The following is a 20,125-nucleotide window of genomic DNA, read 5'->3' as shown; positions in this document are numbered from 1 at the left end:
ATTACCACAGTAAAATGCATCCAAAGCTCTGGAAGCTCTTTCTCCTATGTGCCTTTGCTCATTAGCATGGCTGGAAGGCTTTTGTCTTACAGTAGTATATCTCTTCCATTGGTTCTGCATTATTATCCCTGTCCCTTTGATAGCCTTGGCTGCTAATACATTTCTGCTGGAGAAGAAAGTGAAGGAGTGGAGAAGGAGGGAATTGGATATCCAGAAATGTGAGTAATCTCAGACTTGGAGTCGTGCAGCATCACTTGAAGCATTTTCACCAAGGGCTGGGCTCAGTGCTCTGCAGTCTTTGGAAGGAAGCTGGAAATGCTTTGCTGGCAGGGAATGTGGAAATCCACCACAGCATTTTCTCTCCAATACTGGATAAGAGCGGCCCCATTAAAATGAAGAAGTTTTCACTAGTCCTCATTTACCTCATGTTTGCAATGTTAACTCTGTAGGAGTGGAAATTGAGGCTATTCTTTACCTGGTTGTAAATGGGAAGGTTTTAGGCAATTTCAGTCATGTGGTTTATGAGGCTCACTGCATCCATTGCATAGGTCTCTCTGCATGCTAACGTGTAACTGCCCAGCTCCTGCATTGCAGTGAGTTTCTTTCTATTCCATATCTGAGGTAGGAGATAGGATAACATGAAAGCTGTGGCTCACAAGGAGTGATTTGTTGTGTTTCTTCTGTGTGGTTTGCTCCACCAAGTTAGTGAGGTTCCTGCTTTATAATGAAGGTTCAGCATAAGCCTACACTGGCATGATCTAGCTACCTTCCTACATGCTTGCTTTCATCCAACTTGCACTGTATGAGGAAAGACTTGGCATTGTCTTTCTGCCTTACCAAATCTCCTATTAGTCATGTCTTTGGGAGATGGTGGCAGTTCTTCACCTCCCACGCTAAGCCTGGATACAGTCTTTTACCGGGCTCAGTGTGGATTAAAAGAAAATAATAATTCCTGGTTCTCAGACTTCTTTATCTGTAAATGGAAATAATTCATAAATATTACAGCTTTGTTTGTCTGATGAGAATGGTAGCCTGTGCTACCGTTTTGCTTCCCTTCCCCCTCTTACTGTTGCAGTAGGGTGAATTGCACCATTTTTAATAAGATTAGAGCTATTTGCATTTTAAGGTGTTCAGGGTATTAGCTGGCGGTGTGTCAGTTTAGTCTGTCTGAGCTGGCTTTGGTCACCTCCCATAAAGGTTAGAGAGTTCAAAAATATTGTGCCTTGTTGAACTGAGAGTCTGGACATGTCTGGAGAGATCCTTAGTTTTCAGGGTTTGTCTAAGCTTTGTTTCAATAGGGGTGTGAAAGCTGCAAAAAATGACAAGCTAACACAAAGGTTTGAAAGTCATTTGAGTACTGTGTGGGTGAGAAATGCCTGTATCTGTACTCTTTGTCAAGGAACAGTAAAAGGGCGCTCATTGCAAAGGAAAAAAAGGCACTGTCAAGCAAATAAAAGGCCTTTTATTTGTGTGTAGAAATGGAGAAGGAGTTTGGGTTTGCTCTGAGATTTACTGTAGAAACTGAGGTGTGCCATTCAAACTTATGCGTGCCAGGCTGTAGTCCTCTCCATACACTCAGCCTGGTATGTGCAGCCTTCCCTGGATGGGAGCCAGGTGACAGCGTATCCGAAGGCTTCGAGAGTGAACAAAAAGAGCAATAAATACGCTAAGTATTACTCCCGCAGGACTGCACACTTTGCCACTTCTAGAGGCCCAGCTGGTGGTGGTGGCTGTGCGCTCCTAGCAGTTGCAGCCACCCCTCCATCCCCGTTGTGCATGTTCCCTGTGTCACCTCCTTACTCTGTTCTGGCCAAGAAGGCTTTCTCTGAACACTCCTGGTTTTCTGCCTTGGGAAAGCCTGTTCCAGGGAGCCTCTTTTGTTCTTTGAGGGTAAAAGAAAAGTCCGTCATCCAAGAATGTCTTCCTGGGAAAGAAAGAAAATGCAAGACTGCTTATATGATAACAACTGTCCTTTGAATCCTAGAGAGATCTTAGCAGAAATTCAGCAATTGCCTGGCCTTGGCAGATGCCATTGTGTATTGTGTGCTATCTCTAAGTGTCCCTGAGTGCTGGAGTCACTGCCTGTGCTGAAGGTTCCTTAAACCAGTGGTTGAGGATGGAGTGCTGGGAATATGCCATGGAGATCATTGGTGCAATCATGGACAAAACATCAGACTCACACGCTGTTTTTTCCCCCAGATCTTTGCAATTTCTTAACTAACAAATGAAGTAACCTGGGAAAAGGACAAAAGAACAGTAACACGAGGCGAATATTCCTGTTGAGATTTCCTCCTGTAGAGAGGAATTGATGCAGAACAATAGCTGTTTGCTTTTGCAAGTTTCTAGGGGCAAATTATATTCTTGACCACTCTTCAGTTCTCATGGTAGCTGGAGTGCTTTAAAGCCCTGATTCCTGGAGCTGTATAAAAAAGAATGTCAAGTTTCATTAAAAAATCATAACAAAGCATGTTTCTAGCCTTCTTGACTGCGGTCTAAATCTTTATGGCTAGGCCATAGTAAACTTGAATGTTTCCAAACAGCAGAAAACAACGAAAACGCTGGATTTGTTTGGTCGCGGGATTAATTTCAAGTGGGCAATACTAGAACTGCCAAACTCTTACAATCAGTAATGCACTTGAAGGATTTAACTGCCTCAGCAGTTACGGGTAATTTGAAGTAAATATGGAGAAAGAGAAGAGCCACTTTATTTCCTTAGTTATTTAGGCACCATTGGTGATATATTTGTGGATTTGTATATTTAATACAGGCTTTGATGTTTTCCCTTATGCATCCTTTTATTACATAAATAATGTCCTTGTTTCTTAGTGTTTGTTGTTAGTGTGTGCAAATACATTCATCTTTTGTTTCACCCTTCCCTAGTGACCTGTTACACTTAGTTATAGGATATGCAGAAAGGAAATAATTAGTCTAGCTTTGATCTGCCCTTGAAATAGCGCTCTTCTTTTAAACCACTATAGGAGAGGAACAATAAGTTTGTTTCTGCTCTCCTCAGCAACAAAGCACAAAGTGAATCTTGCCTTGTAAATTACTGTCTTACAATAGCCTGAAGAGCCACTTCTTAACAAATGAGTTCCATATAAAGGCTTTTTTTTCCAATGCAGGGATGGTGCAGGTAGGGCGGTAGTGCTGGAAGCTCCTGAGCTGTTAGAGCCAGAGCAGCCCGTTAGGTCACTGCATCCAAGCACCTGTTTGGATGCATGCTTCATCTCACCTATTTGCTGATCTGCAGTCCCTCACTTTAACTTGTTTTTGTTCTGGTATTTTTTTAGATTGGACCTCAGTTTGTCTTTAATTAATTTCTGCTGCCACTGTGGCTTTTTTCTCTTTTTTTTTTCCTTCTTCTTTGGCATTCTGCTTGGTACTGCAAGAGCAAATTATTAAAGGTTTCCTGCTCCAAGGAGCTGTGAAAAAAAATTTCTGCCAGAAGTTATATGAATTTGAGCTGTGAAATTTTCAAACCAGTATTGGAAAACAAGGTGTAGTTTTCTGTTCCTGGTCATCATAGCCTGAAAAGAAAGCAGAGTATGGGGGATGGAACAAAATTTGAGCAGCTTCATTGTTTTCCAGCTGTCGTTAGTGAAGACAACGTGTGTGTTATGCTGTTCTGTGCTGCAACTACACTGTTTGTGTGTCCATCTTGTTCATTTTTTTTTAGTTTTAAAGTTTTCAGATTTCATTTCTGTCTTTTTAAGCCATTAATTCATAGTAGGAAACAGCTTTATTTGTGGTACTATCTGGGCCTTGTTTTCCTTCTTTCTTTCGCTGCTCAGAAGAAGAGAGCCCAAAGCATCTGCAGTGCAGAAGATGTACTGGATGCTCATTTCTCCTGTTAGCCCCTTTAGTCTGGCTGCATGTTTACTGCCTGTGGCCTGGTGGGAGTTTGTCCTACAAGAGCAAGCTGTCTTGGTGATTCACTAGATGCTACCTGATACATGGGAAATAATATTTGCTGTCAAAATGGTAAAAAGGCTTCCTTCAGGGTTTGTCTGGGCTTTTATCAGCTAGGCAGCTGAAGAGCTCAGAGTACCCAGAGTTCTATGCAGTAGATGTGAGCATTCTGTTCCTCTTGTTTCATAAGAAATTCGTCTTTTTTGTTGTAGTTCCAGACCTTCAGATTGTACATGTAAGGACTGTCTTTTTTTACTTACATGTTGCCCAGGTCACTAGAGCTATGATTCTTGACTGGAAGCTTTGTGTTTCCTTAACACAAATAGTAAGAATGAATTTGTTTTACTGTTAGGTCGTTTAACAAGCATGGATGAAATCTGAAACTGAGGTCTTTGTAGTTCTTCATAATTAATGATCTCCCTGTATAGTCTGTATTATTTGTTTTGATTTGGGCTATCTGTTACTGTTATTTAGGGATGGTTTCCAGACCAGTTCAAGTATTTTTGTTCCTGTAGCAATGGGCTGTGTGTATTCCCTGCCAAAGCCATCGTGCTCTGTTGCCTTAAGGTGCCCAGAGCTAATGCAGTAGTATATAGAAGTATCTTTACACACTTCACACTATTATGATGCTAAATTATTTAGGGTTTTGAAAAGGCATTTAGTTCTCTGCTGAAAGATGATTCAGATGAGTGGTGGTTATTATTCAATGTATGTTTGTCCATAAATGCATATAAAAGGTGGAAATGTTAATTTTAGTTTCACTGAATCTACCAGGCTGGAAACTAAATGCAAATTTGAGTATGTATCTCTCTGTTGTGTTTTGCCTCTAGCAGCTTTTAGAATCACAAATGCACATTTTTAATGACTAAATGCAACATTAACAGTGAGCCATTCTGCCCTAGTTGTTTCATTAGAGAATGGACTTGCTAGAGACTGCTTTTAAAGTAGACATGTCTGTCTAATCAAGGTTTAGAAAAACGAAAAAAGAATATTAAAAATAATATTAAAGAGAAAAGGAGATTTCTGCACAAGCGTTTGAATGCTAGCTGGAACGTGAAGCAAAAGGAAGAGGTATGAAGTATGGCTATGTGAAATGAGCTTTTCTCCAGAAACTCCTATTTCCATTACATCCTGCCTCAGTTGCACATGAGGCTGTCGCAGCCCTGTGGCTGAGATCCAGCACTGGCATTGCAATGGAGAGCCATACATGTTCTCTATCGGTTTGTGTGGAAATACTGACAGAGCTGGAAGACTATAAGGAGTAAAGGCAGACCATCAGGTTATTATATTTTTTTCCAAGTGTTTAGGTAAAACACTGCTGCATTTTAGGAAGTGAAGAGTGAAACTAAATCATTTTGAAAAGTTACTGTAGCCTTCCCTTCCTTTTTGCATTTTGCTTTCTGGCACTGACACTCCCTTAGCACAGGCACTGCTCTATTATGTATCCTGGGTGGAGAGCATGGCAATGGCTGCCCTGTATTCCTCCTTCACAGCTGTGATTTGGGGGTGGCCTGTGCCTGGGTGCTGGGACTGCCTCCAGCTGAGGTGCCCATGGGTGAGCAGCTTGCCCAGGTCAGTGGGACATTGTGCCCTATAGCTCAGAGCAGTTTGCATACAGCACATCACTCCTATGTGGAGTCCAACATCCACCTGACAGAGGTTTGACTGCTTTTTAGGGAGAAATGAAGCTGGACCCTAGTCAAGAGGCCAAATTGTATGAGGAACAGCTGAGGTCCTTGGGTTCGCTCAGCACAGAGCAGAGGAGGTGAGGGGAGGCCTGATGGCGGCTGCGGGCTGCCTGGTGGCTGAACGGGCTGCCCAGGGCAGTGGGCACAGCCCCGAGTGCCGGAGTTCAAGGTGCGTTTGGACTCTGCTCTCAGACACAGGGTTTGAATGTTGGGTGGTCTGTATGGGGCTGGGAGTTGGACTCAATGATCCATGTGGATCCCCTCCAGCTCAGAGTATTCTGTGATGCTGAGGCCAGCCAGCATATAGCACATGGCACCAGTTCCTGGCCACTTCCACTTCCCTTTTCTTTTCTAGCAACATGAAGTAGATCATTTTAAATCAAGAGGTTTCTGCTAGTTCGTAATTCCCCACATGATTAAAAACAAACAAACAAACAAACAAATGCTGCAAGGTTCATGTGAAAAAGGCAGAGCAATTCCCCTCCATGTGCTCCTGAGCACTCCATGCGGCATGGTGAGGCGAGGCAGGAGGGGCTGCAGCCCCAAGTCCTCTCTGTGCCAGCAGGCTGGGAAGGTTCTGGGAAGGTGGCTTCATGGCTTCATGCCGAGGTCAGGTCAGGCACCACGTGTACGCTGTCACCAAGTTTTAACTCATTCATGCGAGGAAGGAAACAGCATTACAGGGAGAGATGACCTTTTCAGAGGATGACCTTGAAGAACAAGGAGGTGTGAAAGCCAGAGATAAAGACAGCCTCCTATGTCCTCGAGGCTGCCAGGCCTAAAATTAGCCACGGGCCAGGCTTTGTTTCACATGCTCTCAGCTGCCCTTCTCAGCGGGCATGGTAGGCACCGAGGCCTGGAAATGGGCTTCTCATGACTGCCTGTGTGTCACTCCGCCATGGGACAGGGATGGTCAGGTGGTGCAGCAGGGCTGTAGGAAGGGATGGAGCTATTAGGGGTGGGCAGGTGGGTGTTAGGGGCAGACATTATGCTGGCAGTCCATTTACACTATCAAATTTATCCCGTTAGGGCTGTTTTGGGTGTCCCAGCATTAGAAGCTTGTGGTGGGTTTGCAATTCTATGTAAATACAGTTTGATTTTCATGTGAGGACACTGAAATCAAATAGTGCTGCTGTACAGCCACCGCTGTTTTGGATGATGTATTAAGCAGACATGCCATTCAAGTGTGCTTACTCTGTGAGCTTGGCAATGGGCTGTCTTCATCTTACCCAGACTCCTCAGCACCCCGTATCTACATCGAGCAGTATAGATATGGGGTGCTGAGTGGCAGGGGGAGAGCATCAGGTAAGCCTGAACCACCACGCTTTGGACCTTCCTGTGAGCTGCTGTGCCACAGCATGCTGAGAAGGTAGAATTCAGGTTTTTGTTTCATTCCTCTCTGTCTGTCCTTCTGTTTCTTGCAGCCACTCTGGGAAGGCGGAGGTTTTGCAGCTCCCCCCGTTAATCCCTTCTGACCAGGCTGCAATTCCAGCTGAGCGGTACCTATATTAGAGAGAGGGAGTGCCACGGAGTATAATGCTGCACTAAGGGTTTTACACTTGTCGTCTGGCTTGCTGCATAGTCAGGATAAGTCATAACAGTTTCTCCAAATCCCTGTGAGGTTTTTTTTCTTCCAAATGAAGTGATTAGCTTCTGCTGTAAACTTCCCCTTGTCTCGGGCATCCAAGCCTTGTGCTGAGCTTGACAGCATTCAAGATCTCCTGCCCACATAGACTATTAGGTTCTGCTTATCCTTCGTTTCCACTGCCTGGTGAAATATTAGATAACGGGGAAGAAGCTTATCTTACATGCGTCTGAACTGACAAATATGGCAGCCTTTCAGTAAAAAGGCTAATGCAGACGAGGCCTTTTTCCTGGCTAGAATAAGAATGAGGTCGGTTCTTGTCTTCTGCCATTGACAATGGTCAGATGCGTGCAGTGTGATTTCCATAGCATCCAGACAGTCAGAGTACCTAATATCTACCTGTCTAGTCAATACATCAGCTGTGCCAGAGCAGAGGGCTGAAGTTTGTCATTGAAGCTCATTTCTAATGCATCACGAATGGATCTTCCGCTGGTACTCCAGGGTAAACATTGTAAGCTGCACAAATTTATTTACCAGCAATGACAAATAACTCTGTCAGTCACTTTTGTTTTGTTCCCTAAATAAGACATTCTCTGTAAATGCCTTTATGGATTTAATTTTTGCAGCTTTAAGCAGCAGAGGGAGGGGGGAGGGGGCATTTCTTACTGTTTGAACAATACTGTTAGGTTGATATTAATGTTTATTTCCCTCCGTGTTACTGCACATGAAAAATCAGTGTAATAATCTTCAGAGGGACCATTTCAGGATTTAACAACTGGAGGGCAGCAGCTGAGAAACTGTGTCCTGTTGACAGCAGCATAGAGTGGAATTTGCTTTAAAAGCAGAGCTGAACAACAATTTCATATTGTGGTGGATGCTACCTGGAGGAGGAGGAGAGGGAAGGAGATGGCTGCTGCCTGCAGAGTGCTGAGCAAGCCCTGCTACTCATCGCAGAAGTTTCTTGGATCGCCTCAGGCATGGAGCCGTGCTTGAAGTTTAGCACTTCCATTTTGAGCAGGAATACTCACCACTATAACGTGGTGTAGTTCTGCATTACATTCATGCAGATATTTTGGGAAATTGTTTTCCCAGTCGTAAATCCTGAACTGTACGTTTGCTATCAGATTCTCAGTCACCAGCTAAAAAACAGAATGTCTGACAGCCCATAAAGCTGGGGATCTGGTGGGAGAAACTGGTAGCCTTTTTAGAAAAGAAGGGATGGAAGTTAATGCCTGGCTTGCTGCAGTACAGCAAAATACAAATGTGCTCTGAATGGAGGAAGTGGAAAGAGTTGTTAGTTGAGCAAGCCAGACGCACCTAGACAGCATCCTGAGCCGCTGCCAACACACACTGGGTTTTTGGACCTTTTCCAGGCTTTGTTCCTGAAAATAAATTGTTCAAGATGGGAAACTTTGAAAATTGCATTGACCAGTGAGCCGTGTGGGTGTTGGGTGTGCGAGCACAGATGGAGACAACTCGGGCTTTGGATCAGGGCTAGAGGCTCAGGGAGAAAAAGTGGTGATCAAAGTTTAGCCTGCATTTTGTTCATTTGCAGAAGGTGGTCTGCAATTTTTTATTTGGTTTCTTCCTTACAAATGGGATTAATTCTGGCCTTGGAAACTGACTAAGGACTGTTGGTTGGATCATTTTGTTTAGCTCTTGACTTGCTTTGTAGCTGCAGTTCAGTTTCCTTCCATATAAAATCTTTTCCACATCTACTTCACAGGAGGAGCACGTGAAGAAATTAAGTAACATCTCTAAACTGTTCTAAATATGTAAAACAATGGATATATGCTAACTAAAGCATTATTTATTCAATGCTTTGATAACCATGTTGCAAAACAAATGAGGAGGTGGGGATATCTTTTGGAACAGAATATACTGCGTTGCCTGCCTTGATCTGCATTAGACATCTGCACTGTGAAGTAGAAGCAATGCTGAAAGATGCACTGAGAAAACAAATGGGTTACAGCACTGTTGTGTTAGAAATGGCAAAATGTGTAGGCAACAGAGTACAAAAGCTACTTCACTCACAGGCAGAGTTGTAAAGTATTAACTGAAGAAATATAACAAAAAAAGATAAAATGTGAACATTTTGGAAACTGGGACTCATAGTTCTTTATGCAGTGGAAATTCACGCTGCTAAAAAAAAAAAAACAACTTTTTTTTAAAGTAGAAAAACAGACCTTCAAAGTTCTGAGATTTAACACTCAGAATGACAACTCTTGACTCTAAAAGTAAAAAAAAAAACAAAGCAAAATGAAAAAAAAAACACCTTCTTGAATATTTTTAGAGGCATTCAGGTTGAAGCTGGCTTTGAGGAAGACACTTAAAATGAACAAAAAGTCCTAGTCTGGGATTTGAGAGCAACAAATCTGAGAGGACACAAAAGAAAGTTTCCCGGCCTTTTTAATTTCAAAATGTCTAAGCAGCCTGCCCTAAAACAGATAGACTTAGGCTGGGAGCCAGTTTGGGCTGAATGACAGATTCATGCTCCTCATACGCACAATCGTGGCTTGAGCAATCCCTTTCTTACCATCTTCTCTGTGTAAAACAGAAACTAGATGTGTCGACGGCAAGGTGAAGGTATTTGATGTGGCTAAAAAAACAGGATGAGTGCTGCAATGGGTGTGCCTTTTCTAATTAATTTAGTAAAACTGTGCAAATACAATGACACACAGCTTCCAAGTCAGGAAGTACGGCTGTTGAGGCAGCAGCAGCAGCCCAGCCTTGCTGTCCTTGCTCAGCCCTGGATGGCCATATCTCTCCACCTCAATGCCATTGACGAAGCTCCGTGGTTCTCATGAGAACCTTGTCATGTTCCAGTGGCAGCAACGGGAGCACATTCCTGAGGAAGCTCTTGCTGTATGGTGTAAAGTTGTGATGTGGATAATTACAAGTTTGCGCCACACTGGGTTGAGACGACATCACCAGGAGAATTGGCTGCTGGGCAGTACTGATGTTTTTAGGACATGGTTTCTCTTGAGTATGCAGCGATATGGTAAGCAGTGGAAGAGGATGCTGATATCATTCTGCTGAATTCTTGTACTTTGCTCTTCTGATCAGGCTTAGCAGACACACTTCCATTTGTTTTAATTGTTTGATCTCCAGGTCTGATTTCAAAACAGGTTCACACATGGGTGAAATTCTGGTTGAGAAGTCACTCTCCTCCAGGTGATAGGGGCTCAGCACCTCTTGGGACACAGCCTGCCACACTGGTACAGCTCCTCATGCTGAGCTGCTGACCTGGGAGCAGGTAACCACCTGCTGTAAACCCCAAAAAGCTACCCAGAGTGAGAAACAGCAGTGACTTACACAGTAATACATGTGACCTGTAAAAGCAGCCATTCAGGGAGGCTGAGTTGCTGTGGGCAGGTGGCCAGCACACACCTCAGGTACCAGACACGTCCTAGATCCTGCATCACATGCACACCACCGCACAGTCTCACCAGTTGTTTGTTGGGGACTTCTGAGTGGCCAGAAGCCCACTCAGAGCTGTTACACAGGTAAGGATCCTGGATGCCACGAAATCCTGGAAAAATCCCCTTAGCACTTTTGGTAAATGTGCAACTGGGATTTGCTGTTGTGACAGCGCATCCGAAGTGCTGTTAGAATAGCCTGTCTCTTGGCATGCAGACCTGCCCCTCATTCCCTTGTTGATGGGTGAGCCATCAGGGCTGTTCAGTAAACTCACAAATGAGTCAAGTGTGTCTTGGTAGCAAAGCATCGCACATGAAGACCACGTGGGTTTTAACTAAAAATATGAGCACCTTAGCATGTGTGAAGCATCAGTAGTTTTGCTACCCAAACTGGGGCCAAGAGTTGGTAGAAGTGAGCACTGGTGAATGTGCTTTATAACCCTTTCCCACTCCATGTGTGCTCATCCATACACTGCATTTTTTGCAACCATGCAAACAGATATTTACTGTCAAAACTTCAAGAAGGAAATGCATGTAGAAAGTTTTATCCTGCCTAAGCGGGTTGTAATGGAATCCCATGAGTGGACTACACCGAAACGCTGCTGGTGAGTCACAACAGTGTCAGATGTACAGTTGTACCAAGTGGGAACATGCGATGAAGTCGTTTGAAATGCAGCTCCCATCCAAAAATACCAGCCAACCAACTGTGAGACGCATTAGCTGTCAGTTTCCAGTGTGTCTGATGAGATTTCAAGCAAATTTTGTGGGTTTTTTTTGCTGTTGCATTTGGAAACATACTGTTGCAGCTGTTTGGGACCTGCCATTTTTTCTTTGGAAAAGAGCACCTGTCCCTTTGCTGCCGGATAGATTTTGAAAATACACCTTTGTGATTTTGGAGCTTCCACCTTCAGAAGTGGCCGAGCAGTCCCAGCTTCACATGGTGCCGTGTTTGGTGAAGTCATGCTCTGTGGCAGTGCTGCAGTGTGACCAGAGGGGACTGGCACAGGCAGCCAGGTGTGAAGTGCCACTTGTTCTGCTGGAAGCAAGAGTACTGTGACTGCCTTGGGTGGGCCTGGCTGCGTTTTGCATAAAGGAGATTGGATTCCTGTTTGGTATCAGGTTGCTAGCATGCTGTCCATCAAGTGTTGTTAGGAAATCAGGTTTTAGAAGCTACACCAGTTTTGACATGCTGCTTTAACATCCTTCTGCCTGCAGTAGGGCAAGACATCGAAATCCGATGTTGTCATCACACAGAGTTGTGAAGCATTCTCTCTCTCTCTCTCTCTTTTTTTTTTTTTTGCTTTCTCTCTCTTGCACTCTGTCATATGGAAACCAGATCAAGATTATGAAATTATTGCCCACAAACTGTGATCTTTTTTCTTTTTTGTGGTGGGAACTGACAAGCCAGTGACGGCGTGGTGCTGTTGGGACTAGCTGTTCACGTTGCACACATTTATATGTATCGGGAAGCGCCGAGCTTGGCGTGCTTCTCGGTTGGCACGCAGGCTGGTGAAACGTCAGATTTTTAATCGTGATAAAGTTCACGAAAGAAGAAATTATGGCAGATGTTTCCTTTTGTCAGAGATGAACTGAATCATTAAAATGTGCTATGATGGGCTGTGATGTACTACGAACGAGTCAGTGTAAACACCATCTCTGTGAACGTGTCAAAAGGCTGAAGAATGCAGACCATTCACAGTACTGTTAGAAACCATGTGGTCTGAATGCTGTATTACCAAGCTTTTCTCCTTAAATGCAGAGCATGAATCTTATGAATTTTTATTGCCTTTATACAAAATGAAAAGATAACATATTCTGCGTTGGTAAAAATAGCTTCTGCAGCACGGTTGTCATTTTACTGGGTGTTTACTCAAAGGTGTACTTTCACAAGCAGCAGTGAGGGATGCAATTCCCATTGAGCATTGAGCTTGCTCTCTTAATTCCTTCTTTTCTCTAAGATGTTTTGTTGGGAAACGCTGCTGATTGCTGAGAAATGCCTGTGATGGCACATTAAAACAAGAGCAGCGAACACACACCAATATCCTAGCTATGCTTCCTGGCTGCTGCTGAGTGGATATGGATATCCTGCAGAAAGCATCGCAAGGCTGTGGGATTCTCTGTGGGCTTTCTCTCCATCTCCTGTCTCACACGTTCTATGACATCTGCACTCTCGCCCAGGCCATTAGTCAGAAGAGTATGCAGTATGAGGAACTGCTCAGTGCTTCCCCATGAGCTGAATGCATCATATCTGCAGTTGTCCTCACTCTTGCTGGCCTAGGAAGACTTGACTGTATCTGGATCTTAGTCCCAGTGTTGTCAGTTCTCAAGATTGTCCTGTACACTGAGGGGCTTCCTCAAAGCTGCAGCTGCTGGAATTGAAGCAGTTCACCAATATCTCCATTTTGATTCAGAAGTCAAAGACACTGGAAAGATGGGATCTAAGAGTATCCCAAAGTGCTGTTTTATGCCCTTCTTCTGATATGAGGAGCCTGACTAACAGAGGGTTGGACAGAAAGTATTCCTTTATATCATGAAATAGGTTGTAAGCAGTAGCAAATACAAATCATCACACATGCTCACTGTCTCAGTCCCCATGAACGTGTTTTGCAGACCAGTTTAAATACTCTTAAGCTGTGACCCCTTATCCAGATTGATTACATGCACTTACTAAGGAAAAACATGTATGTGTGTCCATGTACTTTGATTTAAGCAGAGCTGCAGAAGCCAGAAGGAAGGAGCTTAGAGAAACAGTCTTACAGGTTTTAGCGATGACAGTTGTTAATGGCAAAGCATCTATAGTTATTGCACCACGGAAATTGGTGGATATGCAGTGTGCTTTTTTAATTTGCATAAGTTTTTACACTTCTCTTGCACCATAGGACCTTAATCCATCATGAAACCTCGTTAGAAGCTGCGCCATTGTATCCTGAGGCAGATGGCAAAATCTGTGAGTCACTGATTTGCGATCAAGGAAGGAAACTGAGTCTACAATTCTGAGGAAAAAAGCTCCCCATTTGGGATTCATTTACACAGCTCCTTTTTATAAAAATCATTAGTGCTATAAACTATTCTTTATTGTTAGGAGAAGAAATTTAACAATGCAAATAAAACAAAATACTGTGGCAGAGCAATTTTATGCTTGATTGTAATGTTTAATGGCATGTTCTCCTAAAGAGATTTTCTCATCCTTCAGACCTATCGTGTGTGACTCACTTGATTTCCAATGATCTGAACACCCCCGATTTTATTCCTGGGGTTGTTTTCTCTATAGCAGTTTCTGTAAACGTGCTGCAGCATAGGGTTATCCAGGGCTAATTTCCCTTATGATTATACATCCAGGCAGCATGTATGTAAATGCTGCAAGACAAACGATGAGTTAACCATAGGATAAAAGAATGAGAAGAAAACTCCTTTGTTTTACTCTAGATCCATTTTTCAGTATCAGTGTATTTGCAGGTTGGAACTAAATGATCTTTAAGGTCCCTCTGAACCCAAGCCATTCTGTGATTTTAGGGTTCTGTTCCCTTACTCACTGTAAATGCTAATGCTAGCTTACATTGGCATTGCATTTTTTAAAAAAGAACGTTCTTTTTTTGCTAGCACTGGCCTCAAAGGGTGCATTACGTTGCTTCTCTTCCTCAGGTTTGATTCCGCGTTTTGCATGTTCCTCTCTTTATCCTTTCAGGTACTAGACTGCAGTGTCAGTGAGGCAGAGTTTCCTATCTCTAAGCCAGCTGATTATATTAATGTCAGAAATAAAATACAGCTCATCACATTCTACTTGTATTTTCTGTACCTCGTAATCCTTGTTCAGTTTTCCCTTCTTGTGTTAGTTCTGTATTTTGCCCTTAGGTTTTGGTTGTTTTGTTGCAGTGGTGGTGATGGTTTTTTAAAATCCGAACTCTCTGGGTTTTCTTGTGCTCTTATAAAGGTTTCTGCACTGTCCGGGTTTTTAAGTCTATCTTTACACCTTAGGAAGCACTGAAATACTGTGTTAGTCTGTTCCCCATTGTTTTCTTTTCCTGGCCGCCTGGGAGTTTGTTGGCAATTGGGACTTAGGGACTGAATAATCCACCTGGCAGGAGACTAACCCTGAAAAGCGTGCTTTGGTGGAAGAATGAACGCTCCTTTTTGTGTGTAGAATACCACTAATAGCTTATTTAGGAACCTATATTTCTACAACAGGACTTTCTGTTTTGTGCTGGAGGTGGATTCTTGCATATGTATGCATTCTAGCACCCATGCTAATTCTGTCTCTACTTTAACTTTCATCTGTTCCTATGGTAGGATAACGCATGGTGTGATCTCTCAGCTTTTTTAATGTGATCCTTAGTGCATCTCTTCTAGCTCCTGTTTGAATGAGCTAAAAAAAATGAAGTAATGGAGGATGACTCTTTCCTGTACTTGCTGGAAACTGTGTGGAAACATCCGCTGAGACTGCGGAGCTCAGTAAGGTACTCCATTGCAGCTGCAATTGGAATAACTTTGAGTAATCACGGAATTACTTGCCTGAAAATTTCCCAGTAAGTTTTCTCTTACCAAAATGGCTCATTTTTACAACCTATGGTTAGATGAGAGCTCAAAATAAGAAAAAGTTATGAAATACTATCAAAATGAAGGATATAAGGGTTTGCGGTGTTCTCAGCATGGCCTCCAGCAGAGGAAGGATGTGGAGCTGTTGGAGCGGGTCCAGAGGAGGGCACCGTAGGGCTGGAGCACCTCTCCTGTGAGGGCAGGCTGAGAAGGCTGGGCTTGTTCAGCCTGGAGAAGGCTGCAGGGAGATCTCGTTGCAGCCTTCCGGTACTTGAAGGGACCTTATAATCAGGAAGAAGATCAATTTTTTTACGCAGTCTGATAGTGATAGGACAAGGAGGAATGGATTTAGACTAAGAGAGGGGAAATTTAGGTTAGATGTTAGGGGGAAATTGTTTACTTAGTGGGCGGTGAGGCGCTGGCATAGCCGCCCATGTACACTGTGGTGCCCCATCCCTGGAGGCACTCAAGGCCAGGTTGAATGGGGCCCTGGGCAGCTGAACTGCTGGGGGCAGCCCTGCTCATGTCAGAGGGTTGGAACTGGTAGGATTCTGTGATTTCCTGACAGTTTAATGTCAGTGATTAAAAGAAGTGGGAATCGCTGTACACTGGTGTTCAGTGTAATGGGTACTTGTATGGAAATTTGGTTTTCAGCAACTCACCTTCTTTGTCCCTTTAGGGATGTTTCCATGGTCTGAGCAGCCTGTGCTGATCATCATCCCCCGTGCCCAGAGCTTCCTGTTCCTTGTTCCAGGAAATTCCATCCTTGCTTTCCAGCAGTGGTATGGGAGCCAATCACCAGCAGTGCAGTCTCCAGGCTAACTAGGGCTGGGGTAAGATCAGCACAGCAGCATTTAACCTCACTGGAGGAGACGGCTGTAAATTACCTGAGCTGAGGCTGTGTGCGAGGACACATAAACCTGCAGTGGGGATAATTCATGAGCAGATTTTGTCACTCACCAGGATAAACAGAGCAAGGATAGTCAGGGCTGAAATGTGATTACTTTTCAAACAGCACGCTATAATTCTGTGTCCCAGACTGAACCCTCCGTCCAGCACACAAAAACAAGCCACTGCATGGTGTGGCTACACAGACTGTGTGGGCCGTGTGGCTAACTGTGCACTTCAAGGACTGCTGTGTTTTTGTGGGAAAAAAGATTTGGAGGCAGCTCTTCAACTGAGGATTGCACAGGGTGATTAAAAAAAGAAAAAAAAAGAGAGAAATCAATTTCACAATCCTTCCTATTAATGCATAGTAAAGAACAGCTTTAACAGCAAGTTAATTTGGAGGCCTTAAATGCTGTCCTCATCTGCATTAAATCCCTCCACAAAACTTGCTGGTTTCGGCTTGTGTCGCTAATCTCCACGCTGTTCCCATCTGGCTGGATCCTTGCACCTAATCACATTAAACACAACCACATAATGTATCTAGGTATGTATGTGCTGGCACATCGGTTACCTGCGTTCACTGCAAGTGGGAAAAGCGCTTTCCGCTCCCCTGAGCCCCATCCCCACACCACCTGGCTTCCCCCACAGGCCGCCCACATGGGACGGCTGTGGGCAGGGGCAAACACCCCCTTATTTTCCAGTTTCAAAGCAATGCTTTTGGTCTTATTCTTCAGCAGCTTTGAATGTTATAGTCATACATGTCTGTTGAAAAGCAGAGGGAAAAAAAAAGGGGTAAAAGGGATAGTCATATTGAGAAAACAGTGTCTTCCCAGTTTTGCTCAGCAGAGATTGTGTTTTCTTCCATTTCAGAGATTACCATCTTTAGTATGAGTAAAATAAAAAGGCAGGTCCTGTGGGTTGCAGAATTAGTTTGTTTCCACAGTCACTAGGAGACAGGTGACAGATCATTACAGCTAGCCTTAAAATATTGCACCTCAGCCTTACCCAGTTTAACCAGCCCTCGGCTTTCCCATTAAGGTGCTAGACTGGTGGTGGTTTGCAGAGAAGCACTGCGACTCAGTACGCCTGGGGAGTTCCAGCCCTTTCCCCAGCACAATGGGTGATGGGTCGGGGTAGGACCTCCGCCACCAGGCAGGGAACCTGAGAAGGAAGCAAGGTCCCCGTTAGTGCTGACAGGACAGCTTAGTGGGATACCTGGCACTTGTTCAGCACCAAAAGCCATTCGTGCACCGAGCGGCCCAGCCCCATGCAGCAGGGATGTGGGAAGGTCTGTCTGCATGGCTGTGCTGACTTGACAGGCAACTTATGTGGGATGGTTTGTCCTCTCTCAGCTTTCACCCCTTGAGACCAAGTTGGTGTCGTTTCCTGAGGCTGGTCCATGTATCTGCAGCCATGGGGCATGTGGGGAGCAGCGCTATCGCCATGCAGCCAAGAGCGGTTCCTGGGGCTCACAGCATGGCAGCCATGCTGTGGTAGGGCATGGGATTGCGCAGCAGCCTGCTGCCCACCCAGGACACCGAGCGGGGGCTGAGCACCCTCCTGCCTACAAAAGTAATGGCTTAGGGGTGAAGCTGTGCCCCAGCTGCCGCCAGCAGAGGCAGCTCTGTGCTGGGGCCGAGGCAGGCGGAGGGGCTGAGGGGAGGCAGCGGCTGGGAGTCATGCCAACAACACGTGAAACGAGACCAAAATCTGTGGTATTTTTCATTCCCCTCCCCCTCCCCCTCCTTTTTTTTTTTTCTTTTTTTTTTTTTTTCCTCCTTTTTTAACTTCTGCGTGTAGATGGCTTGAGGTTTTATGGATTATTTCTTTTAGCGGTTCTCGTTTTGCAATATCACACCAGGATGCGTCTCCCTAGTATCGTAAACCCCGCGTCTCTCCCCGCAGCATCGCATCATCGCGCACCGTTTCAGCATCCGAGGTTCCGCGGCCCCTCTCATTCCACGGCCGGAAAGGCGGGCGCCGGCGGTGAGCCGTCCTCGTCGTCCGCGCCAAGGGTAATGGCGGCTCAGTGCCGGGTGACCCCCACCCGGGGACGGGCGGCCCCCAGGGCCCTCAGGGCCGCGGGCTCCCCCAGGCGAGCGGCGCGGGGCCGCCGCGGGGCGGGGGCGGAGGAGGAGGCGGGCGCGGAGGCGGGCGCGGAGCGGCGGCGCGGGGCGGCGGAGCGGCCGGGCGGGAGGAGGAGGGCGCGGAGGCTCCGCCGGGCGCCGGGCGGCCGCGGCTTAAAGAGCGGCGCGGCGCTGCGCGGTAAGGTCCGTCTGTCCGTCCTTCTGCGGCGCGATCCCCCGTGCGCGGCCCGCGGGAGGGCGGGGAGTGCGGGGCCGGGCGGGAGCAGCGGGGCCGGGAGAGCTGCGGATCGTTTCCCCGCGCTGTTCTTTTTTTTTTCTTTCTTTTTCTTTTTTTTTTTTTCTTTTTTTTTCTTTCTTTTTTTTTTTTTTTTTTTTTTCCAGTTATGATTTTTGCATCTGGTTTCAGCTAGAGCCTAGGAAGCGCGTTTAACCGGCTGAGACGGTTTGATCGTTAAGCGCGGTCGGGCTGAGGGCAGCCGCGTTCCGCCCGGTGTCTACAGAGACAGACAGACAGGCAGGCAGACAGACAGACAGACAGACAGCAGAGCAGCCGGGCGCAGCTCGGAGGCGGGCGGGCGATGCGGGGCGCGGAGGCCCTCCTTTCCCAGCGGACACAGTATGTCCAGGGAGCAGCTTAACAGTACCGCGGTGAAGGATGCACGGTTAAGAGACCTGTTGTTGGAACGAGGTACTCCCGCTTCGCTTGTCGTTCGTGGCCGCGCGGGCGTTGCTCCGGGAGCGGAGCTCCCTCGGACGGGCGGTGCGGGGCAGGCAGTGCGGGACGCGGTGGAGGGCTCACAGGGCACAGCCGGCTTTCAGAGGGTGGTTTCGGGCATCGAGCCGGGTTTTCCCACTTGCACGGGCAGGGATAGGGCAATAAATGATTTCGTTTTTTTCGTATTTCTCTGTGAAGGTGTTTTCATTACATGTACGCTTGACTTTTTCATGAGGAAAAGTCTTATTCTAGGAAAAAAAAAAAAGCCAACAAAACCGTGATACAAGTGCTGTTTGCTGCATGTGAAGCAGTGTGTCTGTCCGTGCATGGGGCGGATACCGGGAGGTGAAAATGTCCCGTTTCCCTATCCCCCTGCCTTCTCCCCCACTTTATTTATGGAAAAAGTCCATATTAGGACAAAGCCGTGCCGGGAAGGCAGCGCGGGGGCTGCCACACGTCACCGGGGTCCCTCGCCCCCCGCACGCGTGCCAAGTGCGTGTGCCCAAACGCCAGGAGCCGTTCCCCTGCCGCGAGCGGTGCCAGCGAGCGCAGACGGCCTCAGCCCGTGCCTTTTGCTCTTTCCCTTTTCCTATTAATAACCCGCTGGTGAGCCGGAGGGGCAGGAGGAAGAGGAGGTTAAACGCCTCTTCCCCTCCTCTGGAACAGCAGCAGGATGCTTTGTGGTGTTCTAATGTCAGCGACAGAAGGCTGAGCTTGGAAAATCCCATGTGCTCATGCGTGTGTGCCGCGATCCTATCGCATGGCCGCATATAGTGTTTCAGCCCTGCACGTCCCGGCGATTCCCCCGCCCTCCCCGGGGGGAAGTGCGCACAGCCCCAACCGCTGGTTCCCGAAGGAGAGGTGCCGTCCTCTGCCTCCGAAATGCCGGGGCCTCGTCCAGTGTGGAAGAGTGCCCTTGGCAGACGGAGAAGTAACGTGCCATTCCAGTGATCTCCACGTTCTAGGAAAGCCTAAATCAACATTGCCAATTTTGCGTGGTGCCCTTTAGCAAAGCTCTCTCTGTTTCCAGACTAAAGCATTGCATGGACCAAAGGGGGGGAAAAGCCAAAAGACTTTGGGTCGAAGAAACCCTTTGGATGCACGGTAGCCACAAACTCCGAACTACAGCTGTGGCAGGCCTGTGTTGGGTGCTTCTCAGCACCAGTCCCCCTGGGCAGCAGTGTGCTCCTGGCTCTTTGGGTCTGGGAGTTGGTTGGCCACGGGTCCAAGAGTAGTGAGACAGCCTTGGGTTTCCTCCAGTTCCACCACATGTGATGCTGTGTGTGCAAAAGATGTGATTT

The 20,125-nt window shown here is 46.2% G+C and overlaps 1 protein-coding gene and 1 long non-coding RNA gene across 9 annotated transcripts in view; one reads left to right on the top strand and one right to left on the bottom strand.

Annotated features, from left to right (window-relative positions):
- Positions 1-20,125, top strand: part of LOC100544230 (low-density lipoprotein receptor class A domain-containing protein 4) — a 317,415-nt gene that overhangs the window by 231,436 nt on the left and 65,854 nt on the right. Inside the window, exon 1 of one of the 7 annotated variants that reach the window (XM_085220726.1) lies at positions 18,152-18,292. The exons of 4 other annotated variants lie outside the window; for them this stretch is intronic. Coding sequence is in view for 1 of the 3 variants with exons in the window: in XM_003204938.3 (XP_003204986.1) it covers positions 18,728-18,797 (70 nt within the window). In the remaining 2 variants the exon portion in view is untranslated. Of the gene's footprint in view, positions 1-18,151; positions 18,293-18,656; positions 18,798-20,125 lie in introns of those variants that run through there. 2 more of the 7 variants (XM_085220727.1, XM_003204938.3) reach the window with 2 other exon arrangements.
- On the bottom strand, positions 9,575-18,081 carry LOC146544674 (uncharacterized). Of its 2 annotated transcripts, none has more exons than XR_014882419.1 (4): positions 17,946-18,081; positions 17,028-17,183; positions 15,797-16,054; positions 9,575-15,415 (listed from the first exon to the last, which is right to left on the bottom strand). It is a non-coding gene; the product is annotated as an uncharacterized LOC146544674 (long non-coding RNA). The 2 variants fall into 2 exon arrangements; XR_014882420.1 differs by having other exon boundaries at positions 15,797-15,962.

Source organism: Meleagris gallopavo, chromosome 3 (assembly GCF_905368555.1).
Source record: "Meleagris gallopavo chromosome 3, MGAL_WU_HG_1.1, whole genome shotgun sequence".
NCBI classification, from domain to species: Eukaryota; Metazoa; Chordata; class Aves; order Galliformes; family Phasianidae; genus Meleagris; species Meleagris gallopavo.
This window is presented reverse-complemented; position numbering and strand designations above follow the sequence as displayed.